Source organism: Cydia strobilella, chromosome 9 (assembly GCF_947568885.1).
Source record: "Cydia strobilella chromosome 9, ilCydStro3.1, whole genome shotgun sequence".
NCBI lineage: Eukaryota > Metazoa > Arthropoda > Insecta > Lepidoptera > Tortricidae > Cydia > Cydia strobilella.
This window is the reverse complement of record NC_086049.1, coordinates 9,609,136-9,630,337: the sequence shown is the minus strand read 5'-3', so window position 1 is coordinate 9,630,337 and position 21,202 is coordinate 9,609,136. Positions and strand designations below refer to the sequence as shown.

Genomic DNA, 21,202 nt, shown 5'->3' with positions numbered 1-21,202 from the left:
GTCCAAGGTACGACAGTTTCCCCTACATCTGTATGTCCGTTTGTTGCGAAAGTATATAGGTACCTATTGCATAAAATACCAATTTCGGTCAGGTTAGGCCGTATCTGACAGCGCAGTACCGATGCCCAGCATTAGATACCTACACATCTGGCCATCTCCCAAAATCGTGAAACCGGCCATTCGTGAAGTAGAATTAGAACATTCGTGATCAGCCACTTTGTAGTTTTTCCGTATTGAATTCTATTTTCCTTCTTGTGACACGTTATTGTACTGATGTGCCGTCGAAAATTTCCCATAATTGCGAAAGTTCCGCATTGATTCATTTTGGAAACATCTCATATTTTTTATAGGGCCCGAAATTTTCCGTTTTAAAATGAAAGTTTCCTTAATTTCCTATGAAATTTTTACAAAAAAAATCCTGAACTTTTTTGAAACTTTCCGCAACTTGCACATCTGTAATGTTAATTATTAGACGATTACGAGTACAATTATATACATACTAATTACATGTAGTTTACCTGCTTACTTATCTTTCGGATTTGAACCGGCTTCTTCAGTTTCAGCTGAAGACGCCGATTTTACTAGTTACAGTAGTTACCTACATGAAATCTATTTCAGTTTATAAGACATACTCTTACCTACGTATCTTGATATTCTTGATACGCGAATTCTTTCGTTTAAGAGGTAGATAAAAATTAGGTTCTTATAAATTTTTCACCACACCAACGCAAGGAAAATTCTAATTGTAAAATATTAAACAAAATCAAAGCAAAGCAAAGCAAAGTTATTAAACATTTATCTTTCAGTCATCATTGAAAAGTAAATTCTACCAGCAAACATAAGAAAACAACTCAAAATTTTCATTTGATTACCTACTTTGCCTCACAAATGATTGTCCAAAAACTGATAAGAAAGTTGCATTTTATTTTATTCACAGATAAAATGCAACTTTCTTATCAGTTTTTGAACAATCAAGAGAACCTTTATAAATATTTACCAGCTGAGTGATGAAAAACAATAAAGTTGTTAGTTTTAGCGTTCCGTAAATTACAGCTAATAGAAGGCCACTGAAACAACGGATACATGGAATGGAAGCTGTCATATGTATAATGCATGTAGTTACCGAAGTCGTTTAGTTTACATAACATGCGGATATCGACCGCCGGTTATTCTTCAATCGAAAGAGAATAGTCGATACAAAACACAACATAACAACTCAAAATTTTCATTTGATTACCTACTTTGCCTCACAAGTGATTATCCAAAAACTGATAAGAAAGTTGCATTTTATTTTATTCACAAATAAAATGCAACTTATCAGTTTTTGAACAATTAAGAGAACCTTTAAAAATATTTACCAGCTGTGTGATGAAAAACAATAAACTTGTTAGTTTTAGCGTTCCGTAAATTACAGCTAATAGAAGGGCACTGAAACAATGGATACTTGGAATAGAAGCTGTCATATGTATAATGTATGTAGTTACCGAGGTCGTTTAGTTTACATAACATGCGGATATCGACCGCCGGTTACTCTTCAATCGAAAGCGAATAGTCGATAGGTACTAACGTACCTAGTTCAGTGGTCTGGGTCCGGAGACTATGTATAGGGTCTGAGACTGAGCGCTCTCTCCCAAGTCACGCATCCTTCTTAGCCAAGGCCTATAGTTTTGTACTTTTAAAGTAATGTCAAGTGTGGTAATTAGTAGTTACCATTACCATTACGTATATAGCACTCGGGATTTATTAAGTACCTATTGACTTTAATTTTGTCGGCAGGTATGGGCGACGTGACATCAAGTCGCCATGCCGGTTCTACGCAACGCTGATCACCCCGCGTCGCAGGCCACCGACTCGGTGAGCCTGCGCTACGCGGTTGCAGTGCTGGGGGCCTGGGCCGCCGAAGGAGGTACGTCAACAGTCTAACACTCCGTACCGTATATTCTCCTATATGCTAGGCCAATTTTATTATGCCATACAGCAAGCCATGTCAGTCGGTACATACTACGAACAAAACGCTGACCGAACTCGGTGAGCCTGCGCTACGCGGTAGCCGTGCTCGGAGCCTGAGCTCGATGGAAGTACGTCAACAGTCCTGCAGTCCAACACTCCGTATATTATCTACTCAAATCATCCTCCGTATATCATCTACTCAAAGGTTAACTGGAAGAGATCCCTCAAAGGGATAAGTTCGCCTTTGTACATTTTATTATTTGTACCATGTAATTTTTAATGTGTATATTTGTACAATAAAGAGTTTACTACTACTACTACTACTACTACTATTATCTTAAGTATATGCCAGGCGGTTCTACTACGCGTCACCGATCCGGGTACGACGAAAGTACTCTACTTTTTTACTCGTTGCTATCAAGAATATCAAGTTCAAAATCCTATTAGACATGCAAGAAACGCCCCGCTGAGTGCCGCCGGTGTAGGTTCCATTAAACGCCCCGCCGCCGATGGGTTCTATTCCACTGACGTAAGTAGGCACGACTACCTTGCCTTTACATTACAAACCTATTTTAATTAATCGTCTTAAATGCGACCTTAATACGTCTCTTATAGAGTTGACATGTACATAAACCTCGGTTTCCAAGAGACGACAACGTCGCTAACGTCATATTAGTCATAATATGTTTTCTAAAGAAGCATGACGATGTTGAACTTTTGGTAAATAATTAGAGATGCAATCAGCAAAGCCTCGGCTCGGATGTACATTTAAATGAAATTGCGGGAAAAGCTGGGGAATTTTTAAAACGTTGGAAAAATTGTGGTTCCGTCTTGTTAGTCAGTCTGTCTGTCCATCCCCGGCTTAGATAAAAGAAATGTATTCTACCAGTAGCAGTACTATAGGTAGGATGTAGGATCTAACAGTAACAGTAGGATACCCTACCAGTTAACTATTTTCGATTGATTGCCATATTTTAAGAAAATAAATAATATTTAATAATATAAAAGTGTCCTTTAGATACTGTCTTTTGCAGCAACGTACCCCTTTGACTTGACGAAGACGCGGCTGCAAATTCAGTCTGAAGTCGCAGCTGCTAACAAAGCCGGATATAAGGTACTATAATTATAATTTAACACACATTTATTAGCTATCAAATAGTTAAGTATTTGTTTTACAAGGGGGCAAAGTTGTTATTTAACCTCTCGTGCTAATATTTATACCCGAGCAAGCGAAAGATTCCATAATTCGAAAAATGGAATCTTGAGCGTTGCCACAGGGGTTTCAAGGCACGAGGGTTAAACAAATTTTGCCACCGAGTGAAACACCAAATTTTTCACCACACCATCACAAGGAAAATACTAACTGTAAAATTTAAATTGATTCAAAATGAATTTTTAATACAGTTGCTCAAAAAGTGCTACTTTACGTGGCTGTTTAGCGTGCGGAAAGTTGGTTTTACGCCTCTTCATCATTATAAGTATTATAACACGTTTATTTTTTAATGTTGAAAAACCGTTGTCTGAATGGAACGGAACGCCTGTCAAAGAAGAGTCGTATTTTCTTAATGCAAGAATGTTTTAAGTTTCCAAAGGCAACATTCGATATTGTTTTTATAAATATACGATACACCAATAATCGTAAATAACGATATTTAGGTAATAATAGTACAATATTTTAATATTTACAATTGTTTCTATCTTATAGAACATGCATTTGAAAAAAAAAAACTTTCATTGAAGTGGGTTCAATAATAATAATAACAAAATCTATTCTAGTTGAATAAAAGCTAGAAAAACCTTCATATAACCTTCATAATGTCAATGTCAATGATGTCAGTGTCACAGAATTAATAATATAAAAGTTTCGAATTCCTTATTTGTTGTTTTTCTTATTTTTTCGCAACTGTATTAAAAAACGTCGTTCGATACACGTGCGGATATGTACTTTCCGCACTAGCATCGAAATGTACTATATCATTTAAAATCATTTAAAAGTCAATTCTACCAGCCAACATAAGGAAACAACTCAAAATTTGCATTTGATTACTACATACACGATGTGAATAAAATGATAAAATGAAACCTTTTTCATCAGTTTTTGAACAATCAAGAGAGCCGTTACCAGCTGGTGTGGTAAAATTCAATTTCACCGCATCGTCGCATTTTTAGCCCTAAAAGCATCCCATAACAAAACGGGTCTCTATCGTTTCCCATATTTTAAGTCATAATGTTTTGTTTGTCCACATTATCGTTAGTCATATAATTTGGTTTTTCTCAGAAACGCGTAACTTTTCAGGATTGCTATAAAAGAAACCTAACCTAACGCAACCTATCTACAGGATAACCTGAGGAAAATCCTGAAAAGTTAACGGTTTCAGAATTATGACTAATGATAATATGAAAATCATTACATTATGACTTTCAATAATTATGTCAAACAAAGGGACCCCTAACAAAACGTTTTATCTTGTAGATCGAGAACCATGGCATGATAAAAACAGCAGTAGGCATCGCAAAACAAGAAGGCGTTCTAAAACTATGGAGCGGCCTGATGCCCATGTTCCAACGACACATCATATACTCGGGCAGCCGTCTCATCGTCTATGAAGAATTCAGAAACAGGTTCAAGGATGAAGATGGAAAAACGTCTCTGAAAACCGCGTCTTTGGGTGGGTTTAGATTTTCCAATAAAATTTTTATTTCTTGAATGTTAAAGCACAAATTCGACTGCAAAGTTCTGTAACTGGTTCGTCTTTGGTAGAGTTCTGTATTATTTTCATACTTTGAATGGACTATAAATAAAGCCGATACGTTTTGTCGTTTCGTTGTTGAGCATCAAACAATGAATTCCGGAGAACACAAAACACAAGTAAAAGCATTGTGTTCGAAAACAATTGACGCGTATTGAGAATCAGATTTGCATGAAAAATAACACAGCATGTAAAATAAAATATCGTTCAAGACACGAGACGCCAAATAATTTTGCAGCCGTGCGGAACACACAACTTTTCACCTTACTACAGCGAGAAAAATGCGAGAAGCAAGAAAAAACAAAATAAACAAGAGCACACATATTCATCGTGTTCGAAATTCAAATGACTTTTGCCTGCTAGCGGATAAAATAGACTTTTGCACGCAGATTTCGCGCTATAAACTAAGGTTTTCCGAGCGAGTGGTGAAAATTATATTAAAACTCATTACCTTATTACGTGTTGTTTGTTTAAACGCGTGTGTTGTTGAAGCGAAGGCGGGCTGGCGGCGGGCGCGCTGGCGCAGCTCGTGGCGTCGCCCACGGACCTGGTGAAGGTGCAGATGCAAGCCGAGGGTCGGCGGGTTCTGCAGGGCAAGCCGCCGAAGTATACTGGCTGCTGGCAGACGTACAAGCTGCTCTATAGGGAGAGCGGGATTTTGGGCTTCTGGAGAGGTACCTAATTTATTATACCTAATATATAAAAATTATAACATAAATACAATATTTATTTAATATTAAAGCGATAGTAACTTTGTGTGGCTGGTTCCTCTTCACGCTTGAAACGCTGAACCGAATTTAAAAATTTGGTATGTAAGTAGATAGTATGGTATGTAAGTCACAGGAAAGGACTCTGGAGAGTTTGATCCTGGTAATCATTCTTTAACCCCTGGAGCGCCCCAGTTTCACAGCAGTATGGAATTCCTATACTAACTACTGACACATGTGTCAGTAGGGCGCTACACGGGTTAAGGGGGTGAAATGAATGAAATGAGGGGAAGGACTTCTCTTTGATTAACCTCTTGGGTTACCTACTTCAGGCTACTTCATATACAAAAGTAGGTCCCTAATTACGAATTTAAACCTAGGTACTTTTGAATATAGAGTAAATCACATCACTTAATATCCCTCGAGTCCCGGGGTTAGGTAATTTTCGATGTATGCTAAATTGCCTGTAAATTGCATATTCATTGTGTCAAAACATAATTAAGTTAGACGTTAGTTCTGTCATTAAAATGTCTCAGCTGTGTGTCTGTCTATGTCTATTAGGAGCCGTCCCAAACGTGCAACGAGCAGCGCTAGTCAACATGGGCGACTTGGCAGCCTATGACTATAGCAAACAATTCCTGATGCGGGAATTCGGCATGGCAGACAACGCGCTGGTGCATGCCGGAGCGGCGTTCGCGGCCGGTTTTGTAGCTGCCGTTGTGGGCACGCCGGCAGACGTGATGAAGACCCGTCTGATGAATCAGCCCGTCGGTCCGGATGGGAGGTATGAATATACACCGTTGCACTATGTCTGGGGTCTCCAAAATTTTATACCCAATGGCCACGGCAAAGCTTTCAGCTTTCTCGCTTCCTTTTTGCGGGCCGGATTTGTATGGCGTTTTGCTCTCCTGTTTTTGGAGTCTGGGCGTAGTTCGAAGATCTCTGGGCGCATTGGTCGGTAGCATACGTCACATAGAGCTTCAGCTGTCCACTGTTCCGAGTCTGTACCTGTTAGGCTATAGTTGACCTTACAAACGTCTTGGAAAGAACTTAAGGCGGGTTTTTGTTTGACCGTGAGCCAAGTTTTACTTTGCTCGGCAATTTTAGACTCACGCAACACTGGTATATCGTGAGTCACCATCCTACTCGTACCAACACAAACACTTCGCTAATAGCTTGTAATTCTAACCCTCTTGGATTCGAGATATGCTACGTGGTATCCGTGCTGTATAAATAATATATGTGTGTTACGATTATAAGAATATGATACGGAATAGAAAAGGATATCACTAATTAATTTATATATATTATGCGCATACGTGAAAACAAAAACCAGACAAGTGCGAGTCGGATTCGCCCACCGAGGTTTCCGTACTTTTTAGTAGGTATTTGTTGTTATAGCGGCAACAGAAATACATTATCTGTGAAAATTTCAAGTGTCGTAGCTATCATGGTTCATGAGATACGCCGTGTAGATATGAGCGCCGCGCCGGCGCGCCAGGGACCGGACAACCCTTTCCGCGATAAAACCCTTTCAATGGGCGACACTTAAACACGGCTAACACATTGAAAGACTTTCCCTATTGAACTGCAAGCCCATTCATACCCTTACCTTTGACTAACCCTTACCGAAAAGCTAACCAAAAATAAGGCTAGCTCTTAATAAGGGTTACCCTTATCTTTAAGCGCTTTTTATAAAGGTTTCCCTTTGCGTGAAAGAGACAGGATTAGTATATATCTACGGTAGTGTATGAAAAGGAAAGAAAATACGTGTCTAGTCAAAGAACGCCGCCGTCGCCGCCGACGATCGCTCGGATTCGAAGTAATGTGTGCTTGTATTGTATTGTATTGTAGTTCGGGCGATTTTCCGCAACTCGACGACTGGCGCCTATTTTGCGTGACATGGGGGTGGGCTAGTCCTGCCAGCCCAGCTCCTCGAGGAAACCTATCAAACCTTTGATGTTGAGTAGGACCTCGGGGAGGTCTCTCGGGGATCCGAGATGTTTTGCCCTGTATGGGGCCACTCCGCTGCACTCCAGCACCACGTGAGAGGCTGTTTCTTCTGTCTCCATGCATCCTCTGCATAGGGGACTGTCTGTGACACCTGTTATAAAAAGATGTTTGTTAAATAGTCCATGACCTGTTATGACACTGGTTACCATGCTCAGTCGGGTCTTTCCTAATTGAAGGAGCACCCTTGTGAGCTTTCCGTTGATGCCAGGCATGGCTTGTTTGGCCTGTCTGCATCCAGTCTGGTTTAGCCAATGTTCTGTGTGTAGTTTCCCTGTACGTGCCAGCAGCATTGAACGTACCTTGCTAAACGGTATCGGGAGGATCGGTTCTGGGCCAATCGCTCCCGCACTCGATCCTTGCCTGGCAAGCTCGTCCGCAGCATCGTTACCCCGGGATCCGCTGTGTCCTTTGATCCATTGTAGGGTGATCTTATTGTTATGACATACCTCCATTAGTCGTTCGTGGCATTCGTGTATAAGTTTGGATGTGACTATATGGCTTTTTAGAGCCATCAAGACTGCTCTACTGTCGGAGAGTATGCGGATGGAGGATCCTACTACCTTCCTTGCAGTAATGGCAGCCGCCGCGTTTATGATGCCCATGCACTCAGCCTGGAATACCGAGTTATGGGCTCCTAGCGGAGTGGTGATTGACATGTTCAGGTCTTCTGAGAAGGTTCCAGAGCCCGATCCGCTGTCTGTTTTGGACCCATCAGTGAAGATTCTGAGCTCCCGAGGATTGAGTCCTTCGTAATTGTCGTCCTCGTATAACTGTATTTTGTACCTTTTGTCGAAGATAGCTTGTTTATGAATCCGATCCGTGCCCGAATTGAGCACTGGAAATTCGTCATATACCTTATCCAGGCAAGTTGTGTGAAGAGCTCCTATGATGTTGGACCATATGTTAAGGGCTCGCAGCCTTACCGCTGAGAGACTGGCCTCTTGTTGTATGTGTAGGTGCAGCGGTGGAAGGCTTAACATGACCTCCATGGCTGCAGTCGGTGTGGACCTCGTACAGCCAGTGGTGGCCGCGCATGCGAGCCTTTGGAGTCTTTGTAGCTTGTCTCGTACGTTGCCTAGGTTTGTTCTTGGCCACCAAACCAGAGCACCGTAACAGAGTAAGGGGCGGATTATGGTCTTATAGAGCCAGAGAGTAATTTTTGGGTTGAGTCCCCACCTCTTACCAATCATCCTTCTGCATTGCCAAAAGACAACTCCCGCCTTGTCTATACGTTTGTTGATGTGATTGTTCCAGTTGAGTTTACTGTCGAGAGTTAGCCCTAAGTACTTAACTTCATCGGTCAGCTGTAGCTCGGTTTGGAAAAGTGTTGGTCTGGTAAAGTTGCCAAGCGCTCTTTTATTGGTGAACATTACCATTTCTGTTTTGGTGGGGTTGACTGATAGGTCGAATTCTCTACACCAGCGTTCTACAATCCGAAGAGCAGCCTGGGTGAGATCGCAGACTGTACTGGCAAATTTACCTGATATTAATATTGCCAGATCATCAGCGTAGCCTATTGTGTAGAAGTGTTTCTCGTTCAGTTTGGTTATAAGGTTGTTGACTACTAGGTTCCACAGCAGAGGTGACAGGACTCCCCCTTGAGGGCATCCTCGCACCGCCGCCACGGCCTGCGGTTCACCTGCATACCTTATAGTTCTTTTGTTTAGCATGTTCATAATCCACTTTGTTAGTCCGGGTTCCGCGCCGTGGCTATCCAAGGCATTCCCTATGCTGGTAAAGTGGGTCTTGTCGAAAGCGCCCTCGATGTCAATGAAGGTGCCAAGGCACAGTTCTTTGGCATGGATGGCTCTCTCAATGCGGCTGACGACCATGTGTAGTGCCGATTCTGTGGATTTACCTGAGCTGTACGCGTGCTGGTTGTTGTGCATCGGTGTGTTCTTTAGCGTTCGATCCCTCAAATCCCTGTCGCACAGTTTTTCCAGTGTTTTCAGCAGGAATGATGTGAGACTGATGGGCCTGAAGGATTTAGCCGCCGTGTAGTCATTCTTACCTGGTTTTGGTATGAATATCACGTTCACATCCCTCCATCTCCTGGGCACGTACCCCCAGGCTAGGCATGCTGCCATGATGCTGGTCAGGGTTTGCTGGATGGGCTCTAGACCCCACTGTAGGAGAGCAGGGAAGATCCCATCCGGACCAGCCGCCTTGAAGGGATGGAAACTGTTTATAGCCCACCTGAGTTTCTCAGCGGTGACGACTCTGTGCGCCATTTGCCAGTTGTTGTCTGCTGTACTGTATACCTCATCCTGCTGATCTTCATCGGCGAGACTTACGCATCCTGGAAAGTGAGTTTCCAGGAGAAGGCGTTGGGTCTCTACAGGGGAAGATGTGTACGTGCCATCGGGTTTCCGGAGTGAGCCCAATTGCGATGTGGTCTTGTACGCTAATGTTTTCCTTACACGGTTGGCGTGGTCTAGTGTTTCGATGCTGCTGCAGAAGTTCCTCCATGATAAGGATCTCCAGTACCGCAGTCTTTTTTTGTAATTGGCCTTGGCTTCATAGTAGTTGTCCCAGTCTACCTCGGCCATTGTGTTCATGGCCCTGTTGAAGAGTCTCCTGGTTTTCCGTCGGAGTCTCTCCAGTTCTGGACCCCACCACTTGTGTCCCGTTATGGCAGTCCTTGCCGGTGGTTTTAAGGGACACGCCTTGTGGTAGCTGTCTACGAGGGCATCGGTTAAGATGTTTACCTGCTGTTCTATTTCAGTCGGTTCCCGGAAGTCGTCCCTCGGAGGAAGCAGGTCGAGGCTTTCACCTAGGACCTTCCTGAAAGTGGCTCGGTCCGTTTTCCTGGGATTCCTTCGGGCGGTTGGTGTGTCACTAGATGCTAGTAGATTGAAGCGAATCCATCTATGGTCTGAGCAAGAGGCCTCCTGGGAGACGTGCCATCCCATGACTAGTTCACTGACCTCCTCCGAAGCCAGAGTCAGGTCAATAATCGTCCTGCATCGTTTGTTTACGAATGTTGGTTCGGCACCTACATTTAAAATGTTTAGATTAGTAGTCACAAGATATTCAACAAGTGTCTTACCTCTGTTGTTACTGGTCTCCATTCCCCACAGCGGGTGGTGTGCGTTGGAGTCGGCCCCGATGATTAATGCGAGGCCCGCTCTCTCGCAGTGGCTGACCAGTCGTTGTAGTTCGGCGGGCGGCGGCTCGTCCTCTCCGGGCATGTACGCCGAGGCAAGGACTAGGTCGCGACAGCCTGTTGGCAGTGGAACTTGTAGTTTAATCGCACACAGGTCTCTGGAACAGAACTCAGTGAGCGGTTGTGCAATGATATTGTTAGTGGTTAGGATACAAGCCCTAGGGACGGCGTGTACCGTGGAGTAATAGAGCTTACCTTTCGTGTCGGAGAGCCCGCGTATGTGACCGTTGCCCACCCATGGTTCTTGTAGGAGGGCAACGGCTGTTGGCAAACCTACCAGGCAGCGTCTCAGTTGGGCCGTAGCGGCCACGCTGTGCTGGAGGTTTGCTTGTAGGACACTAGCCGGTGTCCATGTTGTCGGTGGTGGGGTCTCCGTCTTGCATCTCCCCTCCCTCCTTCAACATGTCGGCCAGCCCCGTCTCTATCCAAGCCGACAGGTACTCACCGTCGGATGATGTCCCGGCTGGTTCGTCACCAGTGCCAAGGAGTTCATCCTCCGAGGGTTCGGCTGTCGTTGGCTTGGGCATCGATGGGGGGGCAACTTCCTCTCCGGAGGCAGATTTACTCTGACCGGGGGTGCCCGGGGCCTGTCGACTAGGGACCTGTGCTCCCGTTACCCTTAGGGTGGAGTCCTGCAGGGTGGGAGGCTGGTCCAGGTATTTGCCTCCGGGACCCCTGAACCTGAGGTAGACATTACCCACTCCACAGTTCAGGGATCTCCCCCTCTCCATAAAGGCGGGGACGAGGTCTTCGGGGATTGTGAAGGCGACAAACCACCCCTGGTCTTGCCGCAGTATCTCAATGATGGACCAAGTGCCGACCTTGGCCCATTCATTCTGGTACTTCAGTCCGTCAGCTGCCTGACGGACGTCTTCCCAGGACGAGTTGTTGATGTTGGGTATAAGGAGCCCGCACTTAACTCTCCTTGCCATCTCCGACTGGCGAACTGCCGTTAGGGAGATGTCTGGCAAGGTTAGGGACTGGATGCATCGCTGAGACCAGGCGGCCGAGTATTCGTCCTCTGCGAAGACCCTCAGCTGCCCCTCAGCGAAAACCGGTTTACCCTTGAATTTAGGTGGCCGGGCTCCCACGATGTTCTTCCTCGCCTCCACCACGATTGCTTGGTGCAACCCGCGGAGAATGGCGTGGGATGTTTCAGCGGAGATCTTACCCGACTTTGCGTCCGTGATGACGATCGTCAGGTCAGATGCCGCTGCTTGTGCGTACGACGCTTTCGGTTGGCTGGGGCTCACTAGTCGCTGCTTTTTGTTATCTCCTTGCGGGGAGAAGGACTCTTCTCGCGTCCTTTTAGCAGTGGCTCGTGCGAACTTGCCTGGCCGTCGTTTGGGTGGAACTGCAGTCGGAACAGCAGGGCTACTGGCCGACCTTCCTGCCTTAGGGGGTAGGATGGAACCTTTCCCCTTCGGCGGAGGCTTGCCAGCAGCATCCTGCTTGTTCGGCGCCGGTTCGGGTGCCGGCTTCTGAGAAGCCCGTGCTCCCTCCTCGGTTGCAGGGTTGTGTGTCTGTGTGTGTGTGTGTGTCTGTGTGGTGCCCAGTTGCTGCTCTCGTGCTAGCCGAGCCGCGCGCCTCTGGTTCTTATTTTTCTTCTTCTTCTTAGCCACCCCACCTTGACGTTGAACAGGGGGGGGTGGGTTGGAAGAGGAAGAAGTCCCGGCTCTGGCTGGGTGAGGCTTCCCACTAGTGGGTCGCTTCTTGGGCCTGCGGTCCACTACCTGCCAGTCCTGGAATGTGTTTGGGCCAGTCTGCTCCCCAGATGAACTAGGTTGCTGACCAGCCGGGTGGTTTGCTTGACGCACTGTCTCTGGGACAGCTTGTCTCGCATGTGTGGCTTCACCATTAGCGATGAACGCTGCTGGATCAGCTTGGGGGTTTTCGTTCGACCTGTTATCCATAGTTCGTACGTTTTATCTTCATCCTCATCGGCTCCCACCCTACAAGGGCCCACAACATTGGGAACGCTTACCGGCACATATAAAAGGTGCTTTCAGTCGTTAGGACACCGACTCGGGTATAGAAGTGAGAAGTTGGCTAGTTGCGCGACATCGGAAATTTGTGAAGGTGGGACGTAGGGTCGCCCAGGTCAGACGCCCTCCGCCAGAATCACCTAAACGAATCTCCTCAGCATGGCCTTTCACCACCACATCAGCAGCCGAAACTACCTCTGCGGCCCTCCCACTTCTTGCCGTGAGTCCACCTACGGTACCTCACTAGACCATTTCCCGGACTGTGGCTAGTAGCCCGGGCCACCGTTTCGCCCGAAATTCGGGCCGAAGCAGACGTGTTGCCACGCGGGTTGGCAATGGCTCAATCGCCAGGATCCCGTCATCCTTGCTTACGGCGCTCAACTGTGCAGGTCCTAGCACAGGTGGGTTGTGTGTAGGTTGTCAGCAGTAACCCACTCCTGCTGACAACACCAGTGTGGATGTTAGCCGTGACTAGAAAGAGGCACGAATGCCAGTCGCTAGTGACGTTGCCCAGGGTGGACCAGAGGAGACAGACGGACCTTTGGGCGGGCCGAAGCCCACCCAAACTTCCCCCCGTCTCCCGCTCGGGGAGGTCATCACACCACTCCACCCCTCTAATGTGTGCTTTATGAACAAGGTAGACGACTTAAATTAGCACGCTTATATGCTAAAAGGGAAGCCCTTTATAAGGCTAACCCTTATAAGCAATATGCAAGGTGTTGGTGAACGGATGATAAGGGTTTTGTAAGGGTATTTGGGCTACCGATTACTCAAATGTGGTAGCTTTATATAAGGGTTTTTAAAACCAAAACAAAGGGTTTCGTCTGGCAAAGGGTATGGTGAGTTAAGCCTTATGCAATACCCTTATAAAACCCCGATAAGGGATAGCGGGCCGGTCCCTGCGGCGCGCCGCAGCCGCCGACAAAATTTTCGCGCCGCCGCCGCCGACGTTGCGCTATCGGCGTGCCTTTTCAAATACTACTACTTTCAGAATCAGAAAATATATATTTTATCGAGTTTAGCTCTTTAACGGCGTCACTCCGAATAGTTTATAGACATTCAAAAGGTACCCATACCTTTTGAATGTTCATATAATTCAAAAATATCGATGGTAAATGCAAACTTTTCTGTCTGGTTACCGCGCTACTAGTTACGTAGTACTTAGGGCAACGAAATTAATATCGTTAGATATGGGGCATTGTTTAAACTGAAAACGATGGTCTGTTGTTAATGGTTCCGGGAACTTACACCGTGTCCAATAAGTCTGAATACACATCTTAGTACCTTGGCTCTAAAGACATACGGATTACAGGCCATCAAATTGTTATTTTATGACGATCGGTTAACAATATTTTGAGGGTGGATCTTGGATGCCATGCTTATAAAAAACGCAAAGTACATGGTATTTCCACAAAAAAGAGTGCAGATCTAACATAAGATACTTTCTTGGCACGCAGGTGACGAGTTTGTTTTTTCTGACGAGAAACTGTTTGTGTTAGAACAGCCTCATAATGCCCAATATGATCGATTATGGGCACCACGGATAGAAGACATTCCGTACAACCAGAAAAGTGTTCTTAGGTTCCAGAGCTCACCATCGGTCATGGTGTGGGGTGCAGTAAGTATGTAAGAGGGGTACTACCTACCTTTAGTCACTACATAGTATAAAACAAAGTCTGTCCCTAGTCCCTATTAGACGTGTGCGCCGCCATAAAAATTCGCGGCGGCGGCGCGCCGCAGATTTTTCGCGGCGTGGCTGGACCACGCCGGCGTCAAGGTCGTCGGGTGTTGTTCGATGGTTCTTATTAAAAACAAAGTGGAGTTTTTAGCTTTTTTAGGTCTCATAATTCATGAAATAAAACTATGAAAACGGATTATATCGCGTATATTGAATATATAATACATCCCGGCGTTTCGAACCCTATTGGCGATTGAATTTTATTTACTCGCGTCTAATCGCGATCGTTTAGCGTTGAGAATCAATCCTGCCACTGAAAACACCCGTTCACTGGGCGTACTGCTGGCAGGTGTTGCCAGTACAGCTCTGGCTAGTGCAGCGATCCAAGGAAGAGAATCCATACTAATATTAAAAATGCGAAAGTCTGTCTGTCTGTGTGTTAGCTCTTCACGCTTAAACCGCTGAACCGATTTAGTTGAAATTTGGTATACAGATAGTTTGAGTCCCGGGGAAGGACATAGGATACTTTTTATCCCAGAACTCACCCCTCAAGGGGGTGAAAAGGGGGGTGGAAATTTGTATGGGGAATCAATAACCGCTGAATCCGATTTAGATGAAACTTGGTATGGGGATATTTTGAGCTGTGGGAAAGGATATAGAATAACTTTTATCTCTGAAATGTTTCTTTAAGGGTGTAAAAAATGGGGTGGAAATGTATAGTGTGGAGCAATTTGGGGGTGAAAAAAGGACGGATTAAAAAGCAGATTTGTTTAAGAATTAAGGTACCCAAATTACTAATTCCACGCAAACGAAGTCGCGGGCAAAAGCTAGTAACAAATAAACCGCAGTAGCCAGATATTTCTAGCACTCCTGAAAAGCGGGATCTGTGTACTCATCGTAACTGAAACTGCTGTGTTTTAATGACAGTTTATTCAAAAGGCTGGAAGTTGTATCGGTCTTTGAAGTACTTGGCATTGTGACTGGATCTGGTGAAGCTATGTCAGTAGGGTCGACAAATCGCTTGATCATTTCCGAAAGAAAAACTGCACGCGTGGTGTGCTCTTTTTCGAGGAAAGCGTCAATTGCCGCCTGTGTCCTTGATCGCCGTCGTACGCGACCTAGCGGTGAATTCAATTTTTCGAAATTTAGCTTACGGCGCGAATTTTTAAAATCGCGGCGGCGGCGGCGGCGTGGGGTCTACGGCGCGGCGGCGCCGCGCCGGCGCGGCGCACATGTCTAGTCCCTATGTATGCTTAGATCTTTAAAACTACGCAACAGATTTTGATGTTTTTTTTTAAATAGATAAGAGTGATTCAAGAGTAAGGTTTATATGATGTATGCTACATCAGCATTGCACCCGTGCGAAGCCGGGGCGGGTCGCTAGTTATAGATAAAGGCGTTAAAATTTACGCACTTTACTATAAAACCGAGGTTTTGGAGATTGTTGCCCCAAATTTAAAATGTATGTTTGGGAATGAATATTGTGTGTGTACCTACTGGTGACAGACAGACAGACAGTGGAGTCTTAAGTAATAGGGTCCCGTTTTTACCTTTTGGGTACGGAACCCTAAAAATGAAGTGTCCAAAAACTAATCCAACATGATTTACACTGAAGTGGGTATAGTTCAAACAACACTTCAATCCACTTCAATTTTAAACGTTATCTCTAAACAAACTTGTAAACATTGTAAAAGTAAATCCCATACAATAAATACGATTACTGGAGAGTCCGAGTTTATGAATTCTCTGACAACTTAAACGGCTTCGTCCAATAGATTTGATTAGATGGGTTTCTTTAATTAAGTTACGAGCTTCCTTGGGGCAGAGCTTTAGTTACGTAACTAAATGGAAACTTTCGACAAGGACCCACACTGATTGGTACCCAATCATCATCAAAATCAACACGACAAGTACCCAGTCAGCCAATTTTGCCAAACATATCGTCGTTGTCAATTCATTCATGTTAATTATAAATAAACCCCGACCGGCCCCTTTTTCATGTCCACACCATTTGACATTTGGGAACCTCGAGGAATTGCAGCCATCTTGGAAAATATGTACCATTATGGAGAAATTCGCGTTTTACTCTAAATCTACGTTCTCTATGAAAATATGGTGTAAGGCAACATTAAAGCTTATTAAATTGTACACAAAAAAGTTCTAGATATCTTTGCGGATAAAATACACCTTGTTAGAAAATACTTGCTGAATCGAATTTTTTGCGCTATGTCCTTTCAGAGGATATTTTCTTAATAGGAAACTTTGAGGAATATGAATTCCACTATTGTTTATACATTTGTACACGTCTTACCCCAATATCAACATTTTACTCGACTGCGAACCACCAGACCAGACCACCAACCAGACCAAAAAGTAGGGTTATGGGCTTATGGGTTTAAGTACTGATGATTCAGTACATCCTGTAGCTTAAGATACTGGACGGTTTTTTTAATGCGGTATCGGTAGATTCCTCTTGTTCTTAACAACCTGTTTACACTTGTTAAAAAAAAAAAAACAATACAGCCGCCTTGAGGGGACACCGAAAGTTAAATCATATTTTTTCTTCTAGCGCCTAAGTTATTTCACGGATTTCAATACAATAAACATCAGTAGATCATTAATTAGAGTTTTGAATGATTCACGATTCACGGTTAGTTTCACTAGACTTATATTGACCGGGATACAGACCGTGATTAACTTTTGAATTGTGTCTTAAAATTTGAGCTTCACGGGTCACCCGTGAACAAGATGCATGTAACTGCGTCGAAATATCTATCGGGAGCTCATAAACAATTCAAAAGGTAATCACGGTCTATATCCCGGTTAATATAAGTCTAGTGAAACTAACCGTGAATCATTAAAAACTCTAATTATGTATCTACTGATGTCTATTTTATTGAAATTCGTTAAATACGTTTAGGCGCTAGAAGAAAAAATATGATTTAATTTTCGGTATCCTTTCCAGGCGGCTGTATTGATTTTTCTTTAACCCTTAAATGCATAATGATGTATATATGCATCGTATATTTGATGGTCCGTGGCTCAATATGCAGCTATCCAAAATCACATTTATTACTTTTATACAGCATGACACATCTATTTCAATTTATTAAAAAGTTATACAAAAAATCATGCATTTAAGGGTTAATAAAACAAGTGTAAACAGGTTGTGAAGGACAAGAGGAATCTACCGATATGTCATTTAAAAAATTCCGTTCAGTCTCCTAAGCTACAGAATTAAGAAAATATCCCCTGAAAGGACATAAGCGCTAAATCTGGATTCAATAACAAGATGTATTTTTTCCGCAAAAATATCTGGGACGCTTTGTGTAGAATTTAATAAGCTTTAATGTTGCCTTGCACCATATTTTCATAGATAACTTAGATTTAGAGTAAAACGCGAACTTCTCCAGGATGGTACACATTTTCCAAGATGGCTGCGATTCCTCGAGGTCCCTAAATGTCAAATGGTGTGGACATGAAAAAGGGGCCTTTAATTTATATACATACCAAATTTCAGGACTGTTTTAGAGATTTCGCAGTTAGTCTTAAATGTCTTAATCTGATTGTGCTTACCACTTTTTCGTATGCTACCAAAGCCCATTTCAGTAACTATCATGTTAACTAGTAGCACTTTTTTTATGACTGACCTAGCGAATCATGCCTAGGAACGCATAACTTATACGCATGCCTTTGCCTTTTAACCCTTTTCTTGGCAACGTATCTTACAAAATAATCAGTAATCAGCAATTTTACACCCACTCCTCTTTTTTTTGCTCTATCAGGCACAAGCTAGGCTTTTATGTAACTCACTTTTTTTTAATTTGCCAAAAAAAGGGTTAATGTGAAAATTATATTGCTGATATGATAACCTAATCGACTGTGTTTGTATCTATTCCAGGGGAGTCCTGTACCGTGGCATGATCGATTGTCTTCAGCAATCAGTGAAGAACGAAGGCATTTTGACCTTGTATAAGGGCTTCTTGCCCCTCTGGATGCGATTAGGCCCGTGGGCACTGATTAACTGGATGGCTTTTGAAAATATCATGCTTGCCTTAGGAGGAAAGACATTTTAGAAAACAGAACAACAGTTGCTGAAGTTAATAAAAATAAGCAAGGCAATGATTTAGGTAACGTGAAGTCAGGGTACTCTGCGGGCTGGCGTCAGTTTTATTAGAAGCTTACTAGAATTTTGGGAAGAGAACCATAAAAACTGATAGGTACCTAACTCTAAACTTAATGTAAGAAGCTAAGCTTAATGTGTAGCTTCCTTTAGAAATACTCTTTACATTTCATCAAGTGTAGAAATATGCCAACCCAAACTATTTTGATTGCGTAGCACAATTTTTATATTTTATTTATTTATTATATTAGTTATTTTATTAATTAATATAGGTATTTTAATGTGACAGTTTTAGTTTAAGTGATATTGTGAGGCCTCTATTTATTCTACCGATGTTTATTTACGTTTGTTTTGGTGTTGTCTTTGAGTCTTTGCGACCAACCAATTTTATTCGTAAGATATTCTGCTTATAGTTAAAATACATATTTCAATGAAAACACCAAAACACGCATAAAAATATCCCTAGGATTAAGCGCAAGGCGTGAATTTAGTAAAATAGACATAAGTAATACATAGTACTTAAATATAGAACCATATAACGATGAATTAATTGAATTGACGACCGGTCTGGCCTAGTGGGTAGTGACCCTGCCTGTGAAGCCGATGGTCCAAGGTTCGAATCCCGGTAAGGGCTTTTATTTGTGTGATGAACACAAATATTTGTTCCTGAGTCATGGGTGTTTTCTATGTATATAAGTATGTATTTATATCTATATACGTATGTATTTATCTATATAAGTATGTATATCGTCGCCTAGCACCCATAGTACAAGCTTTGCTTAGTTTGGGGCCAATTAGGGCTAGGTTGATCTGTGTAAGATGTCCCCAAATATTTATTTATTATTATTTAATTTGAAACACTTTTATGAAGCAAACTAGACAATTAGGTGCTATAATTCTATTTTAAGTTAGGTATATATGTATAAATCATATTGAATCTAGTGTAATGAAGGGCAAACATCTGATAACTGGAACATTACATTAACCATTTGATTAATGCCGTATACTTATGCCGTCAAGTTAAATGGCTCCTGTACACGATGGCCCAGCGCTAGACCAGCGAGATGGCCATGCGATGGTTATAGCTCCTCTACACGATGGCCCAGCGCTAGACCAGCGAGATGGCCATGCGATGGTTATGGCTCCTCTACACGATGGCCCAAAATTTTACCGCCAAAAATGTCATATAGCCAGTTATTGGCGGTTTACCCTACTAACTTAATTTCATACCAAAGTTTGATTTTATGCTCTATTTGTTATGTAGGTACTATTACAATACTAATTCTTGTTCATAGTCTGCATTAGAAACGGCTTTCTCACAGCGTACTTATACGGTATGGAATCCCAGTCCAGAATTCTTATCTAGGGTCAGCCATATGTGTAAACAGAAATCATATTTCAGACCATTTCACTAGTAAATCAGATCGAATATCTAGATTTCTTTGACGACTGGCCTTCCCGTACTCCCCCCGTTAATGATTTTACTTATTTATTTTATCAATCCTGTAATGGTATAATCATCCCGGACACCTCGGGAGAGATGGCCAATTGTAATTTTTTTTTAAATATTTTTCAAGCTGATCGCAATATAAATTATTTTTTGGTGTTTCATTTTCGAAAGTCAATTGATCAAGGTTTATGAAGAAATAAAGATTTATTTAATTACATGTAATCTTTTTTATAGCGTTCTAAAAAACTATGGCCAACTACCCCGGAATTAACCTAATTAAACAAAATAAATAAGGATTAGTTAATTTCATTTTGTATGGGTTACGTTCTTATTCTCGAACATTCTCGAGAACGTCACAACTTTCGTTTTACCAAATGCTGTTGTACAAACAACGTGGTGAAACTGATTCGATATAAGGAGTCCACAATTGCCTCCTCACAATGTTGTAACTAAAACATTTATGTTATAGGTAATTGTTATAAAATAGTAAAGATGTGCGATTTTCCGACACTTCAGTACGATATAAAATATTGTCATTAAAATTAACTTAATTTTATCTGTTTTAAAATACACTTCGTATAATATTACACCATCTAATCTGATGTAACTGCTCAAATGGATAAAAGACGTAAACACGTATCAGACACGTGTAAAAAGTACGTTATTGCGCAAAACTGCTGATAAACTAAGGGTCGGTTGCGTCGCTAAATTTTATTGTATGAAAAGTTTCATAGTAAACCGCCGCGGCGTGCCGGGTGACGTTGATCAGTCTGTCAAGTGCGGATGGTGCAACTGGCACTTAGTCGTATCGTCAGATGTTTCGAAATCTTAGGTAGTACCAAAGAGGATATAATAAGATAGAGCGATACTGTCATGTCTGTAACCACTATAAATTCACTGCCATCTATTGACATACTTTAAAACTAAAAATGAAGATTTATAAAAATACGTTAAAATGTATTTAAATATGATTTTGACCTATGTTCTTTCACTGATAAGCGTTAAAATTATAAATAACAAACGAGACCGTCAACGCCCTCTATACGAGAGTAGGCCAAAGCTAGTGGCGCCATCTGATCGAGAATCAAATTTTCGTGATTTTCGAGGCACGTTTTTTCCTTAGATTGTATCCATCTATTACGGAGTTATATCTATCTTTGGTAGTACTTATTACATCATAATATTATAAGCCTTCATAAATGTTTTTTTTTCCTTGTATATTTTATAGGAATGCCGTTTACTAAATGTGATGTTATTTAGGTGTAATAAATTATTAAATTGTTGAGAATCATTATTGTTTCTATTGTCTTCGCTGTTAACGTAAGTACCTACCTAAAGTACCGTTAATGACTAAAACGGGACTTAAGTGTACGCGATTAA

The 21,202-nt window shown here is 42.6% G+C and overlaps 1 protein-coding gene across 5 annotated transcripts in view; it reads left to right on the top strand.

The window, feature by feature from the left end:
* LOC134744217 (mitochondrial uncoupling protein 4) overlaps window positions 1-21,110 on the top strand; it is a 38,017-nt gene extending 16,907 nt beyond the window's left edge. For all 5 annotated transcript variants that reach the window (XM_063677942.1, XM_063677941.1, XM_063677938.1 and 2 more), the window contains exons 2-7: window positions 1,777-1,906; window positions 2,985-3,064; window positions 4,424-4,619; window positions 5,198-5,374; window positions 5,969-6,191; window positions 18,151-21,110. In XM_063677942.1, the coding sequence (XP_063534012.1) occupies window positions 1,804-1,906; window positions 2,985-3,064; window positions 4,424-4,619; window positions 5,198-5,374; window positions 5,969-6,191; window positions 18,151-18,325 (954 nt within the window). In that variant the 5' untranslated portion in view covers window positions 1,777-1,803 and the 3' untranslated portion in view covers window positions 18,326-21,110. The remainder of the gene's footprint in view (window positions 1-1,776; window positions 1,907-2,984; window positions 3,065-4,423; window positions 4,620-5,197; window positions 5,375-5,968; window positions 6,192-18,150) is intronic.
* The last annotated feature ends 92 nt before the right edge of the window (window positions 21,111-21,202 follow it).